This window comes from Pimephales promelas, chromosome 1 (genome assembly GCF_988280905.1).
Source record: "Pimephales promelas chromosome 1, fPimPro1.hap1.1, whole genome shotgun sequence".
Classification (NCBI taxonomy): domain Eukaryota; kingdom Metazoa; phylum Chordata; class Actinopteri; order Cypriniformes; family Leuciscidae; genus Pimephales; species Pimephales promelas.
Genome location: NC_142769.1, coordinates 10,969,629 through 10,997,227, shown reverse-complemented (window position 1 = coordinate 10,997,227; position 27,599 = coordinate 10,969,629). Strand labels below are relative to the sequence as shown.

General features: G+C 40.7%; 1 protein-coding gene across 2 annotated transcripts in view; it reads right to left on the bottom strand.

Annotated features, from left to right (window-relative positions):
- Positions 1 to 27,599, bottom strand: part of arhgef40 (Rho guanine nucleotide exchange factor 40) — a 66,742-nt gene that overhangs the window by 23,692 nt on the left and 15,451 nt on the right. For both annotated transcript variants that reach the window (XM_039652533.2, XM_089126452.1), the window contains 18 exons: positions 23,821 to 23,910; positions 23,225 to 23,332; positions 18,339 to 18,624; positions 16,887 to 18,135; positions 16,487 to 16,713; positions 15,328 to 15,477; positions 15,144 to 15,258; positions 14,803 to 14,896; positions 14,612 to 14,698; positions 14,022 to 14,138; positions 12,119 to 12,217; positions 11,835 to 11,986; positions 11,553 to 11,691; positions 9,755 to 9,874; positions 9,406 to 9,597; positions 7,366 to 7,863; positions 5,841 to 6,205; positions 3,995 to 4,244 (listed from right to left, as the gene is read on the bottom strand). In XM_039652533.2, the coding sequence (XP_039508467.2) occupies positions 3,995 to 4,244; positions 5,841 to 6,205; positions 7,366 to 7,863; positions 9,406 to 9,597; positions 9,755 to 9,874; positions 11,553 to 11,691; positions 11,835 to 11,986; positions 12,119 to 12,217; positions 14,022 to 14,138; positions 14,612 to 14,698; positions 14,803 to 14,896; positions 15,144 to 15,258; positions 15,328 to 15,477; positions 16,487 to 16,713; positions 16,887 to 18,135; positions 18,339 to 18,624; positions 23,225 to 23,332; positions 23,821 to 23,910 (4,338 nt within the window). The remainder of the gene's footprint in view (positions 1 to 3,994; positions 4,245 to 5,840; positions 6,206 to 7,365; positions 7,864 to 9,405; positions 9,598 to 9,754; positions 9,875 to 11,552; positions 11,692 to 11,834; positions 11,987 to 12,118; positions 12,218 to 14,021; positions 14,139 to 14,611; positions 14,699 to 14,802; positions 14,897 to 15,143; positions 15,259 to 15,327; positions 15,478 to 16,486; positions 16,714 to 16,886; positions 18,136 to 18,338; positions 18,625 to 23,224; positions 23,333 to 23,820; positions 23,911 to 27,599) is intronic.

The following is a 27,599-nucleotide window of genomic DNA, read 5'->3' as shown; positions in this document are numbered from 1 at the left end:
CTCGACGAGGACAAGTGACAGAAATACGTTCAGATAATGGAACGAACTTTGTCGGGGCTGATCGTGAATTAAAAGAGGCGATACAAAATTGGAACCAGAGTCAGATAAACGACGTTCTTCTACAAAAGAAGATTAAATGGACTTTCAATCCTCCTACCGGTTCACACCACGGGGGGATCTGGGAAAGGCTCATCAGATCTACAAAGAAGATACTGAACTCCATTCTGCGAGGGCAGAGTTTGAATGAAGAAGGTCTTCATACTCTCTTGTGCGAAGTAGAGTCTATACTTAACAACCGACCCATAACCAGATCATCTTTGGACCCTGATGACATGGAAGCTTTAACACCTAATCATCTTCTCCTCCTAAAAACAAAGTTTACATTACCACCTGGATTGTTTGAGAAGGAAGATTTGTATGCCCGTCGAAGATGGCGTCAAATTCAGTATTTAGCCAACCTGTTTTGGAAAAGATGGATTAGTGAATATCTACCTTTACTGCAAGAACGCCAAAAGTGGATGGTAAAGACGCGGAACTATCAGTTGGGAGATGTTGTCCTGTTAATGGATGAAAATGCACCAAGAAGTTCCTGGATCATGGGTAAAATTATTCACGCAATAACGGACAAAAAGGGATTGACAAGGCAAGTTAAGATCAAGACTAGGAGTACCTGCTTAACCAGGCCGATTACCAAAATTTGTCGTCTTCTGGAAGCTGAGGAATTTAAAGATTAACTATGACTGACATTTGAGAGCTCTCAACTGACTTTTGACATGACCTTTTGACTTGGACTTGACTGATTTACGGACTTTACTGACTTAGACTTGAACTTTGTATGAACTTTACTCCGTTACAATGATGAACACTTGAGTGCCTTGGACACTTTCGCACACATGTATTGTTTCACATTTTCTTAAGCCTTTGTGAAAAGAAAAAAAAGGGAAAATCATGTATAACAATTATATGTGTTAATATTGTTCATGTTTTGATTATTGCATTAGTATTGTGTAATAATCAGGGGCTGGAATGTAAGTGTAGAAAATGTTTTGTCTTTTATTTTGTAATTTACGTGCGTTTCCAGGTGTGACGGTCACATGGGTATTGGTGGGTATATACCTGATAGTGTTTCCTGTTTGGGGTGTGTGGAGAGGGGGTGAGTAGCGGGGAGTGCTCACTTTCTGTTGACCGTTAGCATGTATGTTCTTCATTTGTTTCTGCGTGTATGTCAATAAAAGCTACTGAATATTCAATGCAAGAAAACGCGTCACGGATATTTCCTGCTGCCAAGCCTCTCAGCGGCTATAGGTTGCCGCTACAATACCGACGTGTGAAGGAAATAAATATTATGATAAAGTGAACATCTTGCCTCAGAACACTAGAATTAAACCAACGGAGATAATTGTATTATTTTTACACTACCTTTATGTTATTGTTTTTTTACTTAAAAGTTTGAACCCCATTGCCTAATTGCAATGTCCTGTTTAATTCTGTTTTATTGTCATGGTGTTTTGGTTTTCCTGTTTGCCTGCCAGTGTAGCTAGTGTGTTCCAAAACAATGACAAAATTTCTATTTTAGATATATAAGCATTCAAAACTTACAGTCTCACTTTCGCTAAAAATGGATCACGGATTTTAATGACATCACCACGGACTTCTCATCACATCTTCTGTCCATGCTCTGAATCTGAAGCGTTCCGCCCCCAATGCTATAAATACCACCTGACCAAAGCGCCTGTTGACACGTCACAGAGCAATATGGGTTGGAAGTGTCCGGTTGCTAAAAACTTTTTTTAAAAACTAAAAAAAGTTTTATTCCAGTTTCCAACTGTACATTGGTTAAAAATTAAAAGTCAAGAATTTAATCACACCTCTACTATTGAATCCAACTTATCATCAGTGCTCGGATTCGCATCCATGGTGCTTTCAAGTATGGCTTGCAGTCTGTGAGGTAAACGAAACTCTATTGGATATTTTAAGTGCCATTTAACTATTCCGGCCTTCACATAATTTTACATCAACTTCAAATTACGTCAATGCATCATAAAAAGCTGCGTGTTCCAAGGGGGCCTTTTCAGATCTTAGTTTCCTTGGTTCATTGTTCCATGAACTTGATTGTTTTGCCAAATTATGCAAGTCTTAAAAAATTTAATGCTACAGTATGTGTCAGGATGTGCTACCAATGCAATACTAAGATTAAGGTTGTAGGCTAGGGATAGTGGTTTAACATTTAGTACACAATTTGCACTGATTAACATGACCAATGAAATCTTTAAAATCAGCTGTGGGTGGGATTTGTGCTTAAAGGGATAGTTCACTTTGAAATGAATTTTTGATATGTTTTAGCTTACCTCAAGGGCATCCAAGATGTAGGTGTCTTTGTTTCCACAGTATTTTCAATTTTGACTTTTTTCAGTCAAACCGTTGTTGTCTATCAGTCATACACTGGAGGCTAAGGGGGTCCACCAAAAAGCATGCACAGAGAAGTCAAAATTAAACATGATTTAATGACTCGTGAATGTAAGTACACATTGATGGCCTAAGACACGAAACGAGCGGTTTGTGTGAGAAAACGAACAGTATTTATATCGTTTTTCCCTCTTGTAATCATAGCCATGACAAAATGATCTGACGGCACGGGAACTTCGATCTGCGCATGCGCCAGAAGTGATGCGCCTATGTCACTCTTTGTTTATACAGAGATTTCGGAAGTTTTACCTTTCACTAAACATATTTAGATATACGGGAAACCGCAATGGAAGACGATTTCGGTATATCTCCGTGTAAATATTGAGTGACGTCACACGCAAGCGATCACTTCCGGCGTAACATTGAACTGATTCAGTTCGGTTCAGTTGGACATTGCACAACTGATTCAGATCACTTGGACGTCACTGTGATTACACGTGGTAAAAACGATATAAATACTGTTCGTTTTCTCAGAAAAACCGCTCGTTGTGTATCTTAGGTCATCAATGTGTACTTACATTTACGAGTCATTAAATCATGTTTAATCTTGACTTCTCTGTGCATGCTTTTTGGTGGACCCCCTACCCTTAGCCTCCAGTGTATGACTGATAGACAACAACGGTTTGACTGGAAAATGTCAAAATTGAAAATACTGTGGAAACAAAGACACCTACATCTTGGATGCCCTTGAGGTAAGCTAAAACATATCAAAAAATTATTTCAAAGTGAACTATCCCTTTAACTGATTTGGGAAAAAACCTTCTATTCTGTAGGGACTCCGCCAGGTGAACCGCTTTCCAACCAAGCTTTCCAAATTAAAGATACTTTAAATAGTATTTGTTTATAGAACAGGAAAGCTAATTCTTGTGGCCACAGGTTGGTTTTTAGTAGGATGATATTGTGGGTTTTGATGGAGATCGAAAGATCAAGCTTGCGGGACAAGCAGATGGGTCGATCATCAATTAATCCTCACAAATATTATTCTGATAATTGAGCTAATTCATTTTTACCTGTTTGTAAAACGTGATCTGTGTAATTAATTGCAATCAACTTGTGGTTAATTACCAAGATACACATGCATAAAATAACATACCATCCCTTATCGGGAGATTTAATAACATGCAGACTGATCTGATCCAAGCCTGTATGAATAATTATTAATTATGAATTATTTATTATAATATGCAAATTCCCTAGATTGGATCCACCTACAGTCTTTACAATATGTTCTATATAGTATGAATGTCTGAAGTATGATGTATGGACATACTACATTCACACTGTTGTCACTATCATGTGACCTACAAGCATTAAGTTGCGTCACTTTTCTGTCAATTACAAATTCTCTCCCGTGGTCTCATGGGATAGTAAACAGTCTATCATATGCACACTTCAGAATCCTGCCGCAAGCAATAAGTCAGCCGGGCATACTTCTCTTGTCACATTTTGTTTTTCCCATACTATATAATAGTAAAGCATGCGATTTTGGATACAGTCATGGTACACACTAATATAAGATGTTACTCACGTATTTACTAAAACAATCGGTCTGCTGTAGTGTCTGGGAGAGAGCGCCCTCCATGGCTGGGAGGAGTAACTGCGTATGGAAGGCAGAGAGGCTCTTCCAGTTACTGAAGAGTGACTCTGTCTTTCCTCTCAGTGTAGATGGGACATCTGAAGACTCTAGAAGGGGCAAGTAGTTTTCCTCCACAGCTTTAAGAACAGCGACATACTGCCTCTCTGTGCTGACCAGCCGACACCACTGTAAATAGAGCTTGCTGTGATAGAGATAAAAAGTAAGGAAAAGATGTCATTAAAAGCATAACTTACACCCAACAAAAATTGTTTAAACAAGATTTCTTCTTTAAAATCTATTATGAAAACTGATCTTGGGGGATAAAAAGTACCCCATGCCTACGGTTAAATATACTGCTGGATTTTATATGTTGTTTTTGCTAGAGGTCCTGGATATCTTGTTCAGACATGTGGTATTATGGATTGTAGCAAATACCAACAGATAAAAAAAATCAAAACCTGACTGCCTCTGCTAGAAATCTTATACTGGGCTGTGGTTGGATGCATCTTCCATCAGGACAACGGTCCAAAACAAACATCAAAATCAATACAAAAATGGGCGTATGAGCACAAAATAAAATAAACTAACTGACCACAACTGTATATAGGGTTGCTATTGCATTGCTACACAGGTGCCATAGACCTTTTTCACAAAAACCGGAAATACGTAATCGTTGTGGAAACGGAGTTCCCGTCAACTGTCGACACATTAGAAAAACCTACTCTGGGAGGAGAAAATTGGTCAGAGAGTCTTCAAAACTTGAAAAAAATGTAAACTTGTCATGGTCCAGTTGTTGATGACTTTGTAAAATGCTGTGGTGATGCTTGTCTGCAGCTGATGTATCTAAGACCAAAGATATGATATTGATTTCAGAACTGAAGCTCATTCTTCCCAATATACGTTCATTAAAGGTAAGAAGGTGGAGTGTGTGGAAAGTTATTAATATTTAGGGAGTATTATTTACAATAAACTGCATTTTAATGTGAATACCAGAAAGAAGTCTGTCAGTTTTATTCATCAGTTATCCTCTAGGGGTAATGAATTTTTTGCACTGCTGTTGCTATAGAACGATCAAAGATGAAGAAAAATTATACAAATATTAATTTATCCCTTGTACACTCAGATTGTTAAATACTCAGAATGGTATATATTAATATTTTAAATTTATATGTAGCCCACTATTGTGTGTTCTTATTTATCTTGTTTTATATTGTGGTGTATATTTTTATGTGCTTATTTCGCTGGATACAAATATCTTAATAAAGTTGAACATGAACTAACGTTACTTCAAAAATACACAAAACATAAAAAATAAACAAACAATGACGGCTTATTCGTGAATGGTGACATGAGAAGTACAGAAGATCACAGGATCAATAACATCCCGCCAGATTGCCTGAAACCAGTTCCTTCGAACTTCATCGACAGGGAACTGACGAGGGAAGGAATGAAAACGACAGGTATGGCTGCTTTTGGGAATAACCAAAAAGATCGGTACGCAACAACTCTCACTAGTTGCCTTCGGCGCTATCTGCTATTGTGAAGCTAGACAGGTTAGTGTGTTCTTATTGGTTGCTAGGGATTTACTAGAGTGCTGTCATGTGCTTTCTAGAGCATTTCTATGCAATTTGCAGGGTGTTCTTGGTGGCTGCTAGGGCACTCTGGGTGGTAGATGGCTCCTAGGGGAAATTGCATGGGAATTTTAAATAGCTGCTAGATTGCTCAGTGTAGATCCAAGGGCATTGTTATGTGGTTGCTTGGGAAAACATTTATGAAGAGAAACCTGCCACAAACACACCTTTGTGCGGTTGCTCCTGCTCTCTCCACCCCTGTCTCTCTTTCAGTGCGGCTGAGAAGCACATGTTGCCGCGTGAAGCCAGTATGATCTGCCACTTCTTTACTGCTGACCTCCACTCCTCTTATGAGCACTCCTCCTCCTCCAGTAGGATCCCTCCATCCTGGAACTGCTGCTGTCACTCCCGCCGTAAGGATGGGATCTGTCAGAGCCCGACGGCCCAGCCAGGATAGCGGAGAAGACTGACCCGAAGTGGACTCAGCAGGTTTAGACACGGCAGCTGAACGGCGTGGGGCCAGCAGAGCCTGAAGGTCAAAACTGGGATGGCGCTTGCGAGGGGGTTTGGGAGGGAGTGGTGCATCTGTGGGCTACAGCAGGACAATTGCATGTAATTATTTGTCTCATTTACCAAAAAAAAAAACAAAAAAAAATCACAAACAAACCTGGCACTAGCCAAAAAATAAAATGCAAGTAAAAACTGGCAAACTTTTTGTATGACTTGCAACATAACACATGGTTTAAATTTGCATGCCCTAACTAGATGTCTTTATGTTATATGGGGTTGCTATGCAGTTGCAAGTGTGTTGCTTAGCAGTTTCTAGTGTGTTCTTCCAAGTTGTACCTAGGGAGTTGCTGTGAGATTTTTTGGGTGTTCCTAATGGTTTTATGGTGTTTTAGGGGGATCACATTGGTGTACAGTTGCTTGGGTATTGCTATGCAGTTCTAGGTGTTTGCAAGAGTATTGCTATATGATTTTTACTGTGTTCTAAATGGTTACAAAATGTTTCTATGTGGTTGCTAGGGTGGTGCTTTATGGTTGTTATGGTTTTCTGGATGGTTCCCAGGTTTAGTTATGTTGGTATGCAGTTTGTTTTGGGTAGTGGCTAGGTTGTTGCTATTTTCTTGATTCCTAGGGTGTTGCTATCAGGTCGCTAGTAAGCAGCTTCTAGAGTGTTTCTGAGCAGTTTCTAGAGTGTTTTCCCAGTCCATTGGTATGTGATTGTTAAAGTGTTGCTATGCTAGGGTGTTCTGAATGGTTTCTAGGGTGCTGCTAGGTGGGTATTAAGGTGGTCTAAATGGTTCCACAGAGTTGCTATATAGCTACCAGGGCGTTGCTTTGCATTTTCTAGGGTGTTGAAAGGCAGATTTCAGTGTATTCTTGGTGGTTACTAGGGAGCTGTTTGATAGTTGCTAGGGTGTTTATATATGGCTGCTAAAGCGTTGCTGTCCAGCTTGCTCGTGAGTTTTCAAGTGAGTTGCTATGCAGCTGCTAGGGTATTTCTGATGGTTGCAATGGTTTTCTGGGTGAAACACAGGGCAGTTGTTAGGGGTCCTGGTGGTTGATATAGTGTTGCTGGAGGTTGTTGTTAGAGCATTATGGATGGTTCCCAGGGTGTTGCTATGTAAGGGTGTTGGTTGGTGTTTTTCTGGATGTTTTTCTCAGTTCACCTTTAAGTCACAGGAGTAGCAAAAACGTTTATTTTGGATGTTGAACACGACTGCAACTCTGTAATTCTAAAACACTAACATTTTTTTTGGCTGGGTGCAGCAGATTCTGCAGAAACTTTCCCCCTCCTGGATTCACCCCATCTTTCTTCTTCTCCTCTCCGATCTTGAGTGTTGAGCAGTTTTGTGGCCGGAAGAGAGACGCCAGTGAACCCCAGGACTGCATGCCCCCCTCTACTCCAGGGCACCAGTCCGGCTCGATTTCCCCCTCTAAATCCCCCAAGCTGGAGGTTCTGGGGGCAGGCGTCCTTCCTCGTCCCCCAGAGTCCTGTTCCTGACCCTGGGCTGTAGACGAACCTCTTTCCGCCTGCAGGATTCGGCTCTTAAACTGAGCTAGTGTTTTTTGATAGCGCTCCAGAGTCTGAGACCAGAGGTCCAACAAAGCCCCTCCCCCCAGTTCCAGTGCAAGAGCACGAGCGTCCTGGAAACGTGATGGAGGGATAGGAGGAAGAGAGGAGAGAGGAGAGGACGAGGAAGAGGAAGGAGAGGAGGATGACACCACATCACACCACTGAGATGCCTGCAGGGGAGAAATGGAGATGTAGTCATGATTACTGGCAGAACTGTGTGTGTATGTAGGAACGGACTGTAGGAAGCCAAAGGTATATTCTATATTGCAGTAATGGCATACAAGTGGGGGCCAAAAAAGCTCCATTGTCAAAAATGTTTCAACCTCACTCAAAATGCTGATTGCGTATTGAAATTCACATTGAAATACCTGGATTTTGCCCACAAAATGTCATATAGCAAAGATAAATGTGACCACACCTTTAATCAGTATGTTTACTGATTACATAATTAACTGTGAGATAAATGGTATAAGATTGAATTTAAGTTAGAATGAAGCAGAAATTGCGAGCGCCTTAAGTACTTAATTAATTGGTTTGACTGCAATTAAAAAAAAAACTAATTATGTGGCATTGCATAGCAGAAAAGAGCCAGTTAAGACATTTTGGTTGAAGATTAAAGATGAATGGATCAATTGCATATAAGAAGAGCTGGAACATGCATTCAATTTTTTTTTATTTCATTGCCAACAGTAAGTTTATTTCCCTTACTCCATTGGCAAACAGTGGGTAGTTTAATATTGTTTCCTGTTTATATTATAGTTTTTCTCGATTGTTTACACACATTTTCTGGTACTTGAGACACAATGACCACAACATGTAACTAATTCACCAACCCCCTGAACCAATTCTGCTGAACTACAAGCACAATTCCTGCTTTACACTCAAATTGCAGTTCTAAAACACACGTTTTTCAAAACACTACACACAATTCTCTGCATTTGGCACAATTTTCATGCAGAAAATCTCTTGTTTTCATGAGGAACACACTGCCATTCAAATATTCACACTGACTCGTCACTTGGGCAAACACATTTCACACAGTTTTACAATTAGCGATCAGAGCTTTAGCATAAAATACCAAAACCAAAGAGAGGATGCAGCATAGATATTTTTTTATTTCTTTTTTTACTGTAACAGCATAAAAAAATTCTGTTGTTTTGTATGTAGACCACTGTATGTGCAACTTTGTGTTGGTTGGGGTGTACAAAATGTGGGATCTGTCTCCCATTGATTTTGTGGGAAAAATAAAATATATTTGTTACCGTGTATTTGTGTGTTCTGGGTATAAAAAACAATTTTCTCAAATATTTTTCAACACACTTATCTATGTAATGTCTGTAGTAAGTGTAACACTGAACAAAAAAGGCCCAAGTCATTATGATGAATGGAGAAGAAGTGTTTTCCATTGATCGTAGTGTTTTCCATTGAGCACATCAGTGTTCAACTGGTTCTTATAAATGTCTATTCATATGATGGTTTGTGTGTGTCATTTGAAAACAAAATACCATTTTGAGAAGAAATAACATTGTTTTGAATGTAAAATTTCATTTTGCAGGAGAATTGAGGGGTTTTGCCAATTGTGTGAGTGTTTTTAGATTTGTGTGTAGAGTACTGAGAATATGAGGCTTTCTTTCAGAAAATGTGTGCAAACAATCGAGAAAAACTGTAATATGAGATCCCTGAGTGTGTCTGTGAATAATGTTGTGCTTTACCTCAGTAAGTGTAGACAGTAGTCGCTGTGTGTTGTCCAGCTGTGTCCAGCAGTCTGACAGAAGGTGAGACATGTCTCGCACTCTTTCCCTTATTGGAGGAAGTTTGTCCAGCACGGTTCTAAGACCAGACCAATCCAGCTCAGACCAGCTCTCCACCTCTGCCAGCAACACCAGAGTCTCACTGTGAAGCTCCTATAAACACACACAAATGCAAACCTATCTGATCGTTTTTTTTTTAAGCTGCACACGAGCGGAATAGGCTAGATCAAATAAAAAATGTGCGAAAATGAGAAGCATCTCAGACCATATGTAAAAGTCTATTTCAGTTGTTGTTGTCAAACACACTGACCATAGCAGTGTCTCTGAAGCTCTTAAACTTGTGCTGTTTGAGTGACAGTCTGCTGAGAGACAGAGGAGGGTGTTTATAGTCCTCTAGCTGCTCCTGTATGTGTTCTATGTCTCTCTCGCACTAGAGCAAACACACACACACAGAGAGAGAGAGAGAAAGAAACAAGGAGTCAATGTCATTTGTAATGAAATACATGTATTAGGACTGCAAAATGATGAGAAAACTTGTAATTGTTTTTTTTTTTTCATTAAAGGGGGATAGTTCACAAAAAAATACATTTCTGTCATTATTTACTTATTATTTACTCATACCCTCTTGATGCATTACTTTCTTTGTTCCATTAAATACAAAAGGAGAAATGTACTGGTTGCAGTGTTGTTATTGTTAACTAAAACTATGAAAAAAACCCAAAAACAATTGTTAACTGAAATAAAATATACAGTAAATACTAGATGAAAAATGCCAACTTGCATCGCCTTGGCAACTAACTGAAATAAAAAAAGTTGAAGTAGAAATACAAAACTTAATACATCTAAAAAATAAATTTAATCTAAATGAAAAAAATATATAAATTACCAACACTTTAAAGCAAAATTTACAACTGAATGTATAAATAAAAGCTCATTCAAGAGGGTGAGAGGATGTTTTCAGTGAAAAAAAAAAAAAATAGCCATTTCTGACTGTGCATGAATCTTTTATGTTGATTTTCATTTTCATGTCAACTTTTCCTTCCTATAATTTATATCATCAGTGCATGCCATTTTCTTTATGAACACATCCAAAAACAAGCCCTTTCTGAATGACTTCATTGCTTTTATACAAGGTATCGCATTAGTAATGCAAAACACACTACCCAAATAGTCAGCATGATTCTCCTAAAAGCTTAAAAAACAAAACAGTTATTCAAAGCAAGTGAGTGACACGATGTGTCAAAACTGGAAAGCTCCCATTATAAATCAACAAAGCTGCAAGTTTCCACAGTTTCATGTGACTGTTTGTTTCCACAGTTCAAAGCGAGTTCATTGTTCTGGACTCTCTCGAACGTTCCCATTATAACCAGTAATGTCTACACTGCATAATAATTCAACTCCGGGCCTTGAGAGTTGAGTTACAATCCTCATTAAACTACAAGTTTATGGTGTATGCTAAATCTTTTATTTCTGAATTTATTGAATTTATTTTTTATTGTGTATCTTTTCATGAATTCTAGCCATTGGTAGCCATGTTGTCAATTAATCACTATATTCCTTATGTTACATGATTATTCTTTAACATGTTATTGATTTATTTAACCATTTACATATATTCTACCATGTACTCTGATATGTTTGATTATTCTGATATGCAAGTCTTTTGTGTCTCTTCTGTGCTGTACAATTGAGGAGTTCACCTTGTTTTTCATCAAATCCTGTTCATCCATGCTTTGCAAGATCTGCAATATTCTCTTAAAGGTCTTAAAGGTGTTAAAATCCCAATTGCTTATTCAGTTATGGTGGACCTAATAAGACTTACATCATTCAATAGTTACAAGAGAAGTAAAAGCACTTCAGTAGGTACTTTCCTTTCCTGTGTAGTCATAGCATATACAATGTTTAGTTTCAGAAGACTCAGTGCTTCTTCTTCCTTTCCTTGCATTATGCACATATCTTTCTTCTTTTGGGATTTTCTTTTCTATGATTTTCACAAACTTCATCTGTTAGAGACAATACTAGAGACAATATCTAAAATAATTCCTAACTACTACCCGATTAATATTGACAAATGACAAATCTTCTCTTTATCCTCACACATACAGTACCTTGTCCAGTTTATCCACAAGTGTAGCCAGTCTCCCCAGTGCTTCGAGGTCACGACCCCTCTGATTGGACACACGCACCAGCCGGTGAAGCGCATCATCCACACTGTCATATAGGTTAGAGGTCACTGCTAAAGCAGCCCTAAAGGAAAAAAAAAGCAGAATTACGTCAGCAACATTACATAAATTGCAGATCTCCACTACAGATTCAATTCAGTGGAACAAAGTAAAATGTGAACAAATTTGACAAAATTATTATTTATTCTTTCTCTATTCTATACATACTTGCAGTCTGGTGATTTCTGTGCCAACCCTGATGTACCATTTGCCAGACCTGCCAGCCAAGCCCCACCCTTCTGCTGAAGCTCTGTCAGCCGCTGGTCAGTCAGAATACTTGTCATTAACTGTTTGTGTTTGTCGGCGCTGCAGGGGACATTCTAAAGGTGAATAGAAACTAGTCTAATAACTAAACTGTCCGTGTCGGCATAGTTGTTGCATAACAGATATTACACAAACAATTAAGTATTGAAATACTTTTTCAATCATATTGCCATCAAATGCTGCTTAACCTTAATACTGTCAGGTAGTGGTTCTGTGTCCATAGACTGCAGTGTGTCTCCCAGCAGGGTGAGGGCGCACTCACAGCACTCAGTCAACTGCTCCAAACTCTGTGTAGAGCATTAGGAAGAGCATGTTAATCTACTGCAGATGTTGGGTCATGCTTGTGGTAATTCTTAAAAAAAAAATTTACGTTTATTGGTGCTTTTTAAGAGTTTAAATTAACTTAAAGATTAAAACTATATTTAACCAAAGTGCTAAGTTTACACACACACACACACACACAAAGATGTCCATTAAAAAAATCTCTCTGTTTTATGTTAATGGACAGGTTACATAAAAGTGCATAAGTTACAGTCTCTATTTTTTCTGCATATTTGCTCTGGGAGTATTTTTATCATTCATTTGTTTGTGTGTTGGACCAGGGTTGAAGCTAAACTCTGCAGACTCTCTGCAAACTTGCAACCCTAAAACTCTCCTGAGACTTGCAACCGAGATATACAGTATTAAGAAATTAATCAACTGTTAATTTCCATGAAGCACTATGTACTTACTATGCGTTTTAGTGTATTTTCTTTTCAGAAAACACCAGTACTGTATTTTAACCTTTAATGCTAGAAAATTCAATATCAGGTCGGTGCTAATGTTACCTAGGTCAGTAGCTACAGTAGTTTCTCCTAGTCTGAAAAGGTCAGTAAATGAGTTAACACTTTATTTGAAGGGGTGTGCATAAGACTGACATGACACTGTCATAAACGTGACATAACACCTGTCATGAACATGAAGGAGTCTTTATGAATGTTTATGACTTTTGTCATTAAGTGTCATTCGGTAAATTATGACACTTCTAATGCAAAGTTGACATTGTTTAAAATGTCTTTGTTATGACAACTTGACATTAACACAGACAGAAATGTCTTGATTATGACAACTTGACATTAACCAAGATATCATAACCTGTCACAAATATGTCATAACAGGTCTAATTATCAAACTTAAAGAAGTTATTTAGCTTTGTGTTAACATTACATTACCCTGTCATATGTGGTTGGTTTTGACTTTGGCCGTCATGACACCATAACTCTGTCATGAATATTTTACTTGTCCTCAAGTAAAGTGGAACACATTGTACTAGTTATAAAGATGTCATTAAGGGTTATTACACTGTCAAATGCTGTCAAACAACAGTGTCATTAATATTTCCCCTTACCTCAAGTAAAGTGGAACACATTGGACTAGTTATAAAGATGTCAGGTTGACAGGTTATGATTTCTTGGTTAATTTCAAGTTGTCATGACAAAGACATTTCTGTCTGTGTTAATGTCAAGTTGTCATAATCAAGACATTTTTTGTCTTTGTTAATGTCAAGTTGTCATAACAAAGACAATTTAAACAATGTCAACTTTGCATTAAAAGTGTCAATTTACCGAATGACACTTAATGACAACAGTCATAAACATTCATAAAGACTCCTTCATGTTCATGACAGGTGTTATGTCATGTTTATGACAGTGTCATGTCAGTCTTATGCACACCCCTTCAAATAAAGTGTTACCGTGCAGTACTATTTTTTAAATGAAGTATTTAAAGGTCTTGAAAGGTTTATAAGGCGTTCTATGCACTTTCCAGCAGTCATGTGTCGCAGTCTGTACTGGTATTTTTAAACATTAGAAACAAAGTAGTATTTACAATACACCAGGTTCATACAGTGAGCACTTTTGAGAAGAACTAACACTGAATTAGTCAAAGTTTGTCTGGTAACTGGTGCAAAATTCTTGAAATACATTCATTTGTTTAAGACTTTTACTAGAAAGTAAACTAGACATCAACTAGCTGAATAGTCAGAATAATGCTGTAATGTGAACAATGCCAAATATCTAGCTACACAAGACGCCTTGCCAAGTAAGTTCTTACCAGTCTGAAAGTGAGCCAGTCATCATGTGAGTGGTTAAAGTCTCCACCCATTTCTCTGGGCAACTGCTGCTGGTCCACAAACTGCTGAAGGATGCCCGTACCTCTTACTAAATGCACCTGAGAGAGTAAAATAGATAATGAATTTTATTATCTACTCAAATGCTTGCGCGCTAGACAGAACATAAATGTTTCCCACAGGTACTGAACATTCTCCCTGGGGATGTGGAGAAGCCGAAAGAAGAAAAAAAGTGCTGCCAACTGTTGTAACTACAAATCTTTGCTTTCTATGTCTGAGATGGTCTCTGTGACACAAATATAATATAATCTTCAGTTTGAGGTGCTGATAGATTTCACATTTTAGAAGTAGCCTTCCATGACACAGCTTTTTAGCAAATAGATATTTTTGGTAGATAATCCAGATTTTTTTATAACTAGTCCTTCTTCATTTTCTTCCTTGTAGGGGGTTTTGCTCCTTGCTCCTCAATATGTCTTATGTTTGTCACATAGTTGTTGATCACAAAACCTATTACCTATTTTTGTGTTAGCCCAAATTGATTGATACAAATTTGACTCAGTGTGTAAACATGAACCTCTATTCCATCCAGACCCGGTTGGGTCAATTCTTCTTGTTCCTCTGTTAGGATAAGAATCGAATCAAGGCCTGTTGGTGTCTGCTCCTATTAAACACAAGCCGACACAAACACACAGAAAAAAACAAAAACAGATTTAGAATCAATATAAAGTGCCAGCTGGATTACAAACAGTTGTAGCACTGACTCACCTTGAAGAGCTTCAGTGCAGAGAGACAGAGTTCAGATGGCGCAGACTTTCTGCTGTCCACTATCACGGTAAGACCCTTCTCTTTGGCCATAGGTCTGTCATTTTAAAAACAATCACAGCATAGTATGCACATTAGCCAAGCGCAGTGAAAGGTCATGAGAGAATGCCCTCCACTCTAAAATTCAGTGAAGCACCGGGGATTTACCAAAAACATAGCCAAGTCTAGCTCTAACTTTAGCTCACTCAATATAAATGTTTTTCAAAAGAAACCAATGCATGTAATATGCGTGTAGGTGTTATGACAGTTGTGATGGTCTCTGTCAAATGGGTTAAAAAACAGACCTGGTGACGGTGTAATAGCAGGACAACACTTTGATCATTTCATCTGTGTTCCAGCCATCTTCTGGGAGGTGACTTTCTGTGAAAACCAATGCTCGTCCCAGTCGATCCATAGTACCTACATAAGACATCACTTAATGTTAAGGGAAAAGCAAATATTTTGTAACCACTAAGCAAGAACATTTACCTGTTAATTTTAGCTTTCCTGACTGCAGAAGATTGAAATCTAAGTCTCTAAGATGAGGAGGGGGGGATTTGGACTCCCCTTGAGGAGCAGATTCATATAATCCCATCTCTTTTTGGGAATGGTCAGGAAAGGATGTGCCAGACTGGCTTTCTGCAATACATGTTGAATTTAAACAGATTGAGTATGGAGTAATCCAGTGGTTCCCAAACTTTTTCAGCCACACCCCCTTTTTGTAGAGAAAAATATTTTCAAGTGTGCTTATGATGTAAAATTTGTTAAGTTTTTGAAAGTCTCTTATCCTCACAAAGGCTGCTTTTATATATTAAAAATACATTAAACTTAATATTGTAATATTGTGAAATATTAAAATGTTTATATATATATATATATATATATATATATATATATAGTCTCTAGGTGGTGTCTTAACTTGTTCGACTTCATATTGAAGTTAATATTTTGAGGCACGCAACACACTGTGGTGTCTCTTCATTATCCACAATACCCATGTACTGGTGAATCCAAGGGCGAGATAATCCTCGTCATGTTTTCTCATAGTTACATTTGTCCTTTGTGTAGGAGCGATGGAGTACGTCAGAAATAGAATGGGACATAAGTGATAAGTCACTGTGTGGGATTTGTTGTGTCGTGTCATCCAAACGTTGTTTAGTTTTTGTTAATATGAAGTAGATTCATCATCTGATTTGCATTTATCTGGCACTAGCAGTCCTTTCACAAACTTGTCCATGCTTAGTGCATAAGTATAACCAAGCATCATTCATTATATTTTAACACGGCTCCCTGCGATACTCAATTCTAATTCTTTAATCGTGCCTTTAAGTGGTCTGTTATTATATCTATACAATGATATCGCTGTTTAAAGTGTCAAATTAATATTTTGTGCTTAATTATTTACTTATGTGGCAAGTAGCCCCATAATAAGTGGGATAATTATGCAGTGGGGTCTTGTATCACCTTGAAGAGGTTTCTTTTGCATAAAAATCTGCTGGCTGTACACTTTCCCTTAGCCTTGCCAAGCCCCCTTTTAATGACCCCCAGGGGTCATGCCCCCCAGTCTGGAAACCACTGGAGAAAGCAATGAATTACTTGCTCAGTGTGAGGCCACTGATAAGAATTAACTGTGCTGATGCGAACATACCTCCTTCTTTGGCCTTTGACTTTGCATCTGTTTCTGCATCAGTGGCAGTTACACAGACTTTGCAATCTTTGGATAGCTGAGGAACGTCCTCTAATTGGCTAGAATGGCTGATTGGGTGGATGGTTTTGCTCTGGGTCTTTGAGATGACTTGGTCACCCTTGCCTTTATGTTGGACACGACCATTGGATTTGGCCTTCCCTTTGCCTCCTTTGGCTTTCCTTTTCCTCCTGTAGGAAATAAAATGTATGTGTTTTAGTGATTCAATGGATTCTGTATGGTTATAGTGGTATGCTATCACTTGTACAGGCAGTGCTGAGCACAGCAAGATGGTGCAAACAAAAATATTTGAAGCATTACTGGAATTTCATATTTGGGACTATAAATTTCTATATGTCCATACCTGGGAGCTCTGAATCCACCTGTTTTTACTTCTTTTCCTCTAGGACAAACAAAGTTCTCTGACTTTCCAACACGCTTTTCTCCCATGGTACTCATAGTACCTGATGGTGGCAGGATTGTATCTGTTTTCTCATCACTGGTATTGTCTGAATGTTTGGTTCTGCTTTGCGCACAACCTGATGAATCAGATGCATTGTTCACAGAAGAATCTCGGAGGGATGTTGTACTTGTCCTAGATTGTCCTGATTGCTTGTTTATGCCTGCTGTTTCCTCATAAGCAGCCAATGGGATAGTGCCATTATCTGCAGAGTCGGAGGGATTCGTTACTGTTGCAAGCTCATGTCTACTGTTTAAAGTGCTGTCCAATATGTTATTATCACAGGCACAGTGTGATCTTTGACTGTGGTCCTGTTGTCCTTCTCCAAGACTCTCTGCGTTGTTCTTTGCCAAATCATTTTCATCTATGGAACGTTGCCTGCTTGAACCCCTTTTTCTCAGTGTACCTCCAGTCCCCTCTCTCTCTTTTCCTACCCCTGGCTTCCTCTCTTTGGCCGGATTGTCCATACAACGGGATCTGAATTCGAGCCCTACTGTGTCTTTAGCACCTTCGTCAGAGTCCAGAAACGAAGGGGAATATGACCTCCTTTGGCGACCTAAATCAATGACACGTGGCAAGGGTCGTGAGGTAGCCAAGTCACTGCAGGAAACTACACCATCCTTAGCATTGTTGTTGCTATCCCTTCGTACCAGACTTCCAGCCCTAGCACCAGGTTCAATCCTCCCATACCCTCTCCCCTTCCCCTTTCGTAGTCGTATTGCTTTACCCCTCCGACACAGGGGTAATGTTTTGGTCTTACATATCCCATGCATCTCCAGATAGCGCTGTTTAGGATCAGCACCACCATCTGGTCCTCCTCTGGGCTCTAGCAACTCAACATAATCTCCAGCACCATCACCTACAAGGTGGTCATCACTGCTTCTGCGCAGACATTCCAATGCGGCCTCAATCTCTGCCTCATTACCATCTGGAGGCAAGTCATCCTCTTCATCCCAAGACCAGGAATCATGCTCTACTGAAGATCCACCCCAACCGAGGACCACACCCCCTGATGACAAGTCAGATGGGTCAGGATTGTCTTGGAGAGGATCGGATGGATTGTGCAGGAGTTTAGGATAGACCACCTCTTCCCATGGAATACGGACCACTCCGTCACATGTACTCACCAGACAGGTGTCCAAACATCCTCCACCTACATGGCAAGAAAGTTTGAGAAGAACTGAGAAAGAGGCTCCGCCCTATGTATCATTTTAAAAAGGGAAACAAAAGCTTAAGACATTTTTTAGACACTGTAAAATGTTCCTCTATGTGCAGAACCTTTTTTTCTACCACTGGTCTCCCATTTCACAACTACCTGTATCCACTGGTTTCCTTATTCTTTCATTTTTGTCTTACCTTCTCTCTTGCAGCCACGCTCCTTGTTGATGCAATGTAGCCACTCAGAAGTAAACACCAGCGGGTGCTGTGATTCTGGCACTAAGACCTCCTGTACATTTCGACCACCAGGTGCAAGGCACTTAAGAGCAAGGCGAGGGCAACGTGTCGAGAAGGGGACCACCTGGAGGTAGAAGTCAGTACTATGCAGGAGTCTCCAGTCCAAAGTAGAGAGTTGTACTACTACCTTCTCTCCCAAACATAGTGGCCAACCAGAGTGCAAGAAGAGACAGCCTAGATACTGAGACTGAAAGGAAGAGAGAAATATTTCTTACTAAGCCTCTTTAATGTCGTAGTGGACTAAAACAGTTGTATTGAAACCAAGCCTGAAATGTATCCACTTTTTACAAAACCTTAAAAACACACACCTTTCACACATCTTTAAACCATTTCAAACATAGTTAGATGGAACAAAAGGTCACAATTTGGTACAGGCATTCTGAGAGACAATATTGATTACTCACTGTTTACTTGTCTTCAATAAACTTACAAGAGTTGTATTTAAATTAGTTAGGCTAATATTAGCTTTTGTTGCAGTTTCAAAATGGTTATGAAGAATTGTGAAATTCTAGTCCCAACTTATATTGTAGCTTCATAACAACCTTATTTGCAGCAAAATGATGCAACACAATCACAGCCAATCAGTACAAATTTGGGGCCAGATTTATTAAACATGGCAAATTAGCGTGAGAGCCAAATTCCAAAAAATGCAGAGGGGAGTGGAAAGTTCTGCAAGTGATCTACTGACGACGCACACATTAAGGAACACAGATGCAGCCGGATCATTTCCATAATGACCGAGCAGCGCAAATTAGAGTCTGTTTTAAGACATGCTTCTTTTGGGGTGGTAAATAATGGCGCAAATAACAGTAAATTGACAAGCCCAAACCTTAGTAAATCACCTAGCGTGATTCATTTAAACACTTTTTAGTATTGCATCTGAAAGGGAAAATCCTACAAAAGCATTTGCAATCAGGTCAGTCACAAAAATAACTGTGCCTAGAATATTCTGAATGTTCCAATCCAATCTGACTTCTGACCTGTAATGCTGCCTGAATCATAATCATACACTGTTCTTTTGTTAGCCAGAAGAGAACTGGCCCCCGACTTTTTTTGTCCATTCTGTCACCTAATGGAGTTTTGTTTCCTTGCCACTGTCACCTTTGGTAAACGTACAGCAGACACAAACTTTGTTGCACTTTTTTCCTGTTATCATTGTAAAGCGGTATATAAATAAAGGTGACTTGACCTGGCCTTTTCAGCACTAATTTCTCACTGTGTGTCTTTAGTAAATCCTAAAAGTAGTTTTTTAATGACAAATGAGGGTTTGCACTGGCACAAGCTGTTAGTAAATCTGGCAGTTGATGTTTAATGTATAGTCATGTGGAGCAGGATTTTGAACCAATGAAATGTTAATATAGGCATTGCAATCTAGGGCATCTAAACCTTAATTGCCAAGAGCCTGCTGCTGACAACTGCACATGGATCTTCTTGGCTAGTGCAACATTGCTCATTACCTCAATTTTGTCTGCATCTTTAAATGTTCAATTCTGTTATATATCACCACTAAACACAGATTCAAATTCTTTCTGTTCAGGCTATAGAGCCAATCCCATGACATGAATCCATGCCCTCCTATATCATCCTCCCTTTCCTATTAAACCACACCCTCTGCTTTATGGTCTGTCATATACAGTCATTTTATATTCAACCCATCTAAAGAATGATTGTGAAGTTGTATTCCTTTTTCTTAGTGAACAGCCCAAAATTTTTCTCACTCTGATATTCCCCTTTGCTCAATGTGCTCCAGTGTTCGGTCTGTTTATCCCTCCCCCATTTCTCAACCAAACACTCCTCCAGCCTTTCTCAGGCTCCAGTCTCTCTCTTTCTCACACACACATATGGTAAGAATTACCGTCATGACTCAGACTGAGGCTCTTGTCCCTGGCAGCTTCTCATAGCGACAATGAAAACAGTCGGCTGAGAATGCATGTGTGTCTTGTTGTATGCAAGCGTGAGAGTTTCATAGTGAACATTTAGCTTGTTTCTGTTTGACTGCATATAAACAATTACCATGTGTGCGTAAGGGAAAAGTGATTTTAGTAAGTATGGTAGTAAGTGTGTTATTGCAATTGATCAGTAGATTTTTTTTTTTTTTTTTAATTTTACTTTTCTATTAATATTAATATTCTATTAATTTTCTATTTTTAATTTTAAACAGTTTTCGGGTGTTTGCTAGAGTTTTGTGGGGGGTTTGTAGGAATTTGCTTGACTCAAGCCAAGAAAAGCACATCTGATATTCTGGTCTCTTGATATGGTTCAGGTCCCTCATTCAATCTTAGGCTACGTTCACACCGTGAGCGCTCAGTTCCGATTTATTGTTCCGATACATTTTCTTGTATAGCTATTCACATTGTTGTTTTAAAGGTCCCCTGACATGGGGTTATTTTATTATTTTATAATGTTTCCTGGGTTGCCCTTATAACATATGTTTTTTAGATTTTAGAAATAAAAGGCATTGTTCCTAGCCTGATTTTAGCCTCTGCTTTGAAAGCTCTGTTTGAAGGGGCGTGTCTGCAGTGGGATTCAGTGTACCGCCCACTGCTGTGATTGGCTGACATGCCTGCATATGAAATAGCTACATATTACATGTGAAACTCTCTGGAATACTTTCACTACAGCTATTATACGTTTTTACTATTATAGCTATTACCGAATTGTTAGAAGTTTTTGAAGTATTTAGACCTATTCCCATCACATAAAATGTTGCTGTGATGAACATTGAGCAAGCAGATGAAAGTCTGATGTTGATCATGAGAATGAAGATCTTATTGCAACGCAGTTTCTGCTCTCTCTTCAAACACGCACGATGATGTACAGTAGTAAGAGCTTTGTGCAGTGTAACGCAGTTTCTGCTCTCTAATGCTTTCACCAATGCAGACACGATGTACAGTGTAACGTGCGTCATTGATTTCATAACGAGTTGTCCAGATAAACTCGCGCTGTGTGGAAAGATTGCTCTTTGATCGCTTTCTGTATAATGCGTTCACAATTTAAATAAGATTATTTTCATCCTACAAAAAGAAACGATGTGAAGTTGATATTTTAGTCACTGGCTTGACTTACTGATGCATAAACAGTATCGAACGATTTTGAGAGAAAGATTAACTTACCTGTCTGAACTTGAACAATTAGGCTAACGTTACACATCAGAAATTGTTGTTTGGTGGCTCGATCGATTTATTTTCAGGCGTTCATCGAGTTGAGGAAACAGTCATCGGTGAAATGTTTGGACCATACAAAACTTTGGGAGTTGAGCGTTTCCAGAGAAAATAAAATTAACCTATTGTTTCTTCAGAGGCTCGGATGAAGGAACTAAAAAATACTTTTGTGTTCATTTTGTACATCCGAACACTGATCAACTGCCATGCTTTATTCGTTGGCAGGCCATGATATCTCTCGAGGAAACACAAAAATGTCAAAGCTATTTCTCTAGAAAAAACTAAAATAGCGCCTGCGTGTTCGTACTTCCTGTTCCTAGCTCGTTTTCTCAGGGTCCAGCCAAATTCTCAGGGCGGCAAAGCAGAGAAATGGGAGGTAACCTTTCCCCCGTATGACGTCATATAGGGGAGATTAGCGCGTCTGAGCTGCAGAGAAGAGAAAAACAGCCAAAGCTCGGTTTACACCGATTGAAAATTCTAGACACGAGGGGAACAAAAGGGTAGGGGAACTCATATTAATGTTAAAAAACCTCAGAAAATGAAAAATTCATGTCAGGGGAGCTTTACATGTGAATTTACCAATTTACCTGGCTGCAGGCAATATAAAAAACAAAGACAAGGATGCAAGTTTTTAAACATTTATGATACGAGCCCTCATGTTTTGCTTGTCTATAGAGCTGTCACTGTAATACTTATAAGTTCTGAAACATCACTATCCTTCCACTACCTTTCGCAAACATCCTGATTACTTCAGGTATGTAAAATCTTTGAAGTGACATCCATGAGTGCAGAAATGTGACAAATGTTGCTCTAGAGTGACATAAAAGTCAACATGAATTCCGATTTGTCTGTTCAGACTAAGGCCGTGTGTCCACTAAAGCGTTTTTAGCCAGCTGAAAACGCCAGACGCTCTGCTGATGATGCCGTGCATTGGGCGCTTGAGAGCGTTTTGGCAGCGCAGAGTTTTTTTCCGTTGAGACGTTTCGTTGCTATGATCCAGAATATCCACAGCAGTTTGAATGTTGACAGTTGGTCGGTGTGGTATTAGTCCCGCCCCTCCTCCACTGTGATTGGACGGCTGGGTAAAAAGTGACAGTGATAAGCGCTGCGTTTTATCCAAAGTTGAACATTTTTCAACTCCCAGCGACCAGTAAAAACGCCGGGCGCTCTGCGCTTCAGTGTGAAAAAAAAACGCTCAGCGCCTCGATACGCTCATGGCGTTTAAAAAACGCGGCGCTCCCATTGAAAACAAACGCCAGGCGCGTGGAAAAACGCTTTGGTGGACACACGGCCTTAGGTCGCATTGTAAAACATCTGACCTGTTTCAGATTTAGGACCACATATGGAAGTGGCCCAAATCAGAATTAAAAATTGATTACTTGTGGTTTGTGCCGTTCACCCTGTCATGAAAAAAACAGATTCATATGTGAGCAAAAAAAAAAAAACAGATTCCGGCCACATTTACCTGCAGTCTGAACGAAACCTAAGACTATGGATTTTTTTTATATCCACCAGACAAAAAGATCTTGGTTTGATCCCTTGAAAATAAAATAGTGCACCTTTCCTTAACAAACTGAAGTTTAATACTTCAGGTCAGTGATTTGCTTGCCATAACAGAACACTTACACATGCATGCTGCTGTAATCTATGGAGAAGATGCTTTGCAGGAATGAAGAAATCCAGCAGATATCTCAAGCTGTCATGCTGATAGGTGGACTCAAGTACGGAGAACACCTACATGACACAAACAAGCATACGCTGTCAATTTATAACAATAGTATGACTGGAAACTAAAACTAGCAAAAACAATGTCAAGACAGAATGAATGTTGGCTTTATGAAGATGTTTTAACAATTAAGCAATGAGAACAATTACAGAGTTTGAACTATGTTACGAGTCTAGGGGAGTTTGAGGAGATTTTAGGTTTGGTTTCACTGGTAAATGTGGTTGCTAGACAGTTGCTAGGGTGTTAATGATGTTGAATGGATATCAATAAAGTAAACGTCTACTTTTGGGGGGATGTTTTGGTATTCACTACATGGTAAACCATAAGAAAGGACAGTGCTGACTGCTGAGTTTGTTCAACATTGCTTGAAAATAAATTGTCAGAAATTGTCAATGGAAGATATGATATTGGGGATTTTTGTTTGTCAGCTTCAGGAAAACCAACAGCCCAAAAAAGTCATATAATAAAGTGAGAGAGTAGAGATTGATGGTTTTACCTGAGAGAGAAGAGGAGGAGCAGTGCTTTCAAAAGGAGGATAGAGAGAGGATAGTGCCCCCTGCACACAGTCCTCTACCGCCTCTGAACCCTGAAACAAAGATTATATAAACAGAAGCTGACCAAGCGATTCACATGTTAGTCATCACAACCGACAGCTTGTTCTGCTCTTCCTCCTCAAAAACACAACTTCCTGTTTTGTGTTCCAGAGATCATCTAAATGTTCCTGTGGACCAAATGGTCATCATGACCTTTTTTCAAGAGAAATGAATTGAGAAGCTGTAAGTCTTTTGTCCCAAATAATATAGTCTGGCCAACTGTAAACTGTGAACTTACACTATGTACTCTGCCATAAAGCATAGAACTTTATAAAGATAGTGTCATCTCAGATGAAAGACTTAAAGTCTTAAATTCTACTCGTTCAACAAAAATAGCGTAGAATCGTGCTGAAGTATTTGAAATTGGGCATACCTACAGTAGCTTCCCCAAACACTGACAAATATGCCAGGGCTGTACAGTGCGACATACAGTGTATTACATGTGCTATGAGAAATGTATCTGTTCAGTGAATAAACGTAACACAGTAGCACGCATGCCATTTAGTTCCCTTTCGAAGGGAACTCAACAATACGTCGAATGACGCTATGGGGAACGCCTCAGGCGTGACAGGTGTCTGAAATCAAATATCAACTCACAGTAATCAGGTTGACCGGCGACAGCCCGTGCATCATCAGCTTGAATGATGAGCGCGTCAATCTGGATGTATAAGAAGGGCGCCTTGAAACCGTGACAACATCTTTTCGTCTTCAGGGACTGTTTGTCTGTGTGATAGTATCAACGATTAAACGCGCAGAGACGTGGAGAAACACTTTGCGCGAGTGTGCCGACTTGTGTCCAGATATTTGACACCGGAGGATTCACACGATCTGTGCGTGTTCTGCCTGAGAGAAGAGCATTCGCGGGAAGCTCTCGAGGGAGTTTTTTGCGCGAACTGAGAGTTTTTCCTTTCAGAACTCTCTGCTCTCGTCTGACCCACTTCTCGAGGGAAGTGGGCGCGGAATCTGAACCCCGCGGTTCCGGTTCCCGCTCGGGCTGAGGCTCAGTGGCGGTTGAGCTCGTGGAGCTTTCAGATGGAGCTGGCAGATTATCGGGAGAGGGGCGTTAACCTCGCGGATGATCTACCAGCTGACGAGGGTGAGTTACAGATTAATGTTGAACATCTAAGAAGAGAGAAAATGAGCGCTCTCTCTCTTTGGTGAATCTGTAACTGTTCTCTTTGGGCAGGGCAGGAGTTGGCTGTAATATATATATATATATATATATATAGAAAAGGATGTCAGTTTGGTTGAGACCGAATCATTTCAGCCCTCCTGCCCAGTGTACGCTGAGCTGGTTGACATTATGGGGCGCGCCTCAGACAGATTGCTGTTGCAGTGGAGGCGCGTCTGGGAGGAACCCGCTCATGGTATTTTGGATGGCTGGTTCCTCCCCACCCATAAGCCACCAGCCCGGATGAGCCTTCCATTCGTTTCCGATCTCCACGCTGGGATCGAGAGGGTATGGAAGAATCCGTTCTCCTCACGTCTCTATCTGCATCAGCGGGCTAGTTTCGCTGCTGTGGAGGGAGCCGTGGAGAACGGATAAGTGTCGAGGCCGCCAGTGGACGAGACGTTGGCTAACTATCTCGTCTCTGGTTGGTCCTCTTCACTAAGAGCTCTGACCCTGTCATCCAAGCTGCTCAAGACATCTTCATGCTTGAATGACAGAGCGTACACGGCAGCAGGTCAGGCAGGTGCGGTTCTGCACGCCCTTGTGGTCCTCAGGCCTACCAGACCGATCTGTTGCGGGACTCCGGGCCACCAAGCAAGCTGCTGTTCTGTCGGTGCTATGGTGGCCACGGAGAGACATCTGTGGGAGCTCCCACATACTGTGGTTGCCAGGTTACAGGCCTCACCAGGCCTTCCTGGTTATGAGCTCCCACTGATTGTGGTCACCGGGTTACAGGCCTCACCAGGCCTTCCTGGTTATGAGCTCCCACATGCTGTGGTCGCTGGGTTACAGGCTTCACCAGGCCTTCCTGGTTATGAGCTCCCACATACTGTGGTTGCCAGGTTAAAGGCCTCACCAGGCCTTCCTGGTTATGAGCTCCCACACATTGTGGTCGCCAGGTTACAGGCCTCACCAGGCCTTCCTGGTTATGAGCTCCCACATACTGTGGTCGCCAGGTTACAGGCCTCACCAGGCCTTCCTGGTTATGAGCTCCCACATACTGTGGTCGCCAGGTTACAGGCCTCACCAGGCCTTCCTGGTTATGAGCTCCCACATACTGTGGTCACCAGGATACGAGCTCTCACGTACTGTGGTCGCCAGGTTAAAGGCCTCACCAGGCCTTCCTGGTTATGAGCTCCCACACATTGTGGTCGCCAGGTTACAGGCCTCACCAGGCCTTCCTGGTTATGAGCTCCCACACATTGTGGTTGCTAGGTTACAGGCCTCAAAGGGGCCTTCCTGGTTATGAGTTCCCACTTTCTGTGGTGGTCAGGTTATAGGCCTCACCAGGCCTTCCTGGTGATGAGCTCCCACACATTGTGGTTGCTAGGTTACAGGCCTCAAAGGGGCCTTCCTGGTTATGAGTTCCCATATACTGTGGTAGTCAGTTTACAGGCCTCACCCAGCCTTCCTGAATGTGGGCTCCCACATGATGCGGTAGCCAGACTACAGCCTCACCACCTTCCCTGAGCACTTTGCTCCCACTCTGTGGTCACCAGGCTTCAGGCTTCATTGGCCTTCCTGGTTGTGAGTTGTCACATGTCAGGTTGCAGGCTTCACCAGGCCTTCCTGAATGTGAAACCCCCACTTTTCGTGGTCGCTAAGTTGTAGTGGTGAGTCTTCACATGTCAGGCTGAAGGCCTCAGCGGCCTTCCTGAATGTGAGCTCCCCATGCATTGGGACTATCGGGTGTTAGGCCTTGTCAGGCCTTCCTGATTATGGGTTCCCACTTGTTGTGGCTGCCAGGTTACAGGTCTCAAGTTCGGCCTTTCTGAATTCAGAGTGAAGTACACTAACCCCTACTTCACCTATTATTGTGGTAAATCACATGACGGGATGTCTTGTGTACTTTCTAAAATCCATTTTGTATGGTAAGGGTCACGCGTGGTATGCTTTGGTCCCTTCTTATGTGGCTCAGACCCCGGTCTTCCCTTGGGTCCCACTTTAAGTGGCGTCCTGTCACTGGCTACAGGGACGCCCTTCTCTGGCTAACTTCTGGAAGAAGTAGCTTCCACTTGGTGGAGTAAGCTCCCACAGGTTGTGGTCACCAGGCTGGGTCTCACTGACCTTCCTGAGTACGAGCTCCCACCCAATGTGGTCGCCAGGTTACAGGCCTTACCAGGCCTTCCTGGTCATGAGCTCCCACACACTGTGGTCGCCAGGTTACAGGCCTCAACAGGCCTTCCTGGTTATGAGCTCCCACATATTGTGGTTGCTGGGTTACAGGCCTCACCAGGCCTTCCTGAATTCAGAGTGAAGTACACAAACCCATACTTCACCTATTATTGTGGTAAGTCACCCGACGAGATGTCCTGTGCACTTTTTAAAATCCATTTCTTATGGTGAGGGTCACGCGCAGTATGCTTCGGTCCCTTCTTATGTGGCTCAGACCCCGGTCTTTCCTCGGGTCCCACTTTAAGAGTTCTTAAGAGCTAACTTCTGGAAGTAGCTCCCACTTGGTGTGGTTTTTCAGGTACACCAGGCTGGGTCTCACTGACCTTCCTGAGTACG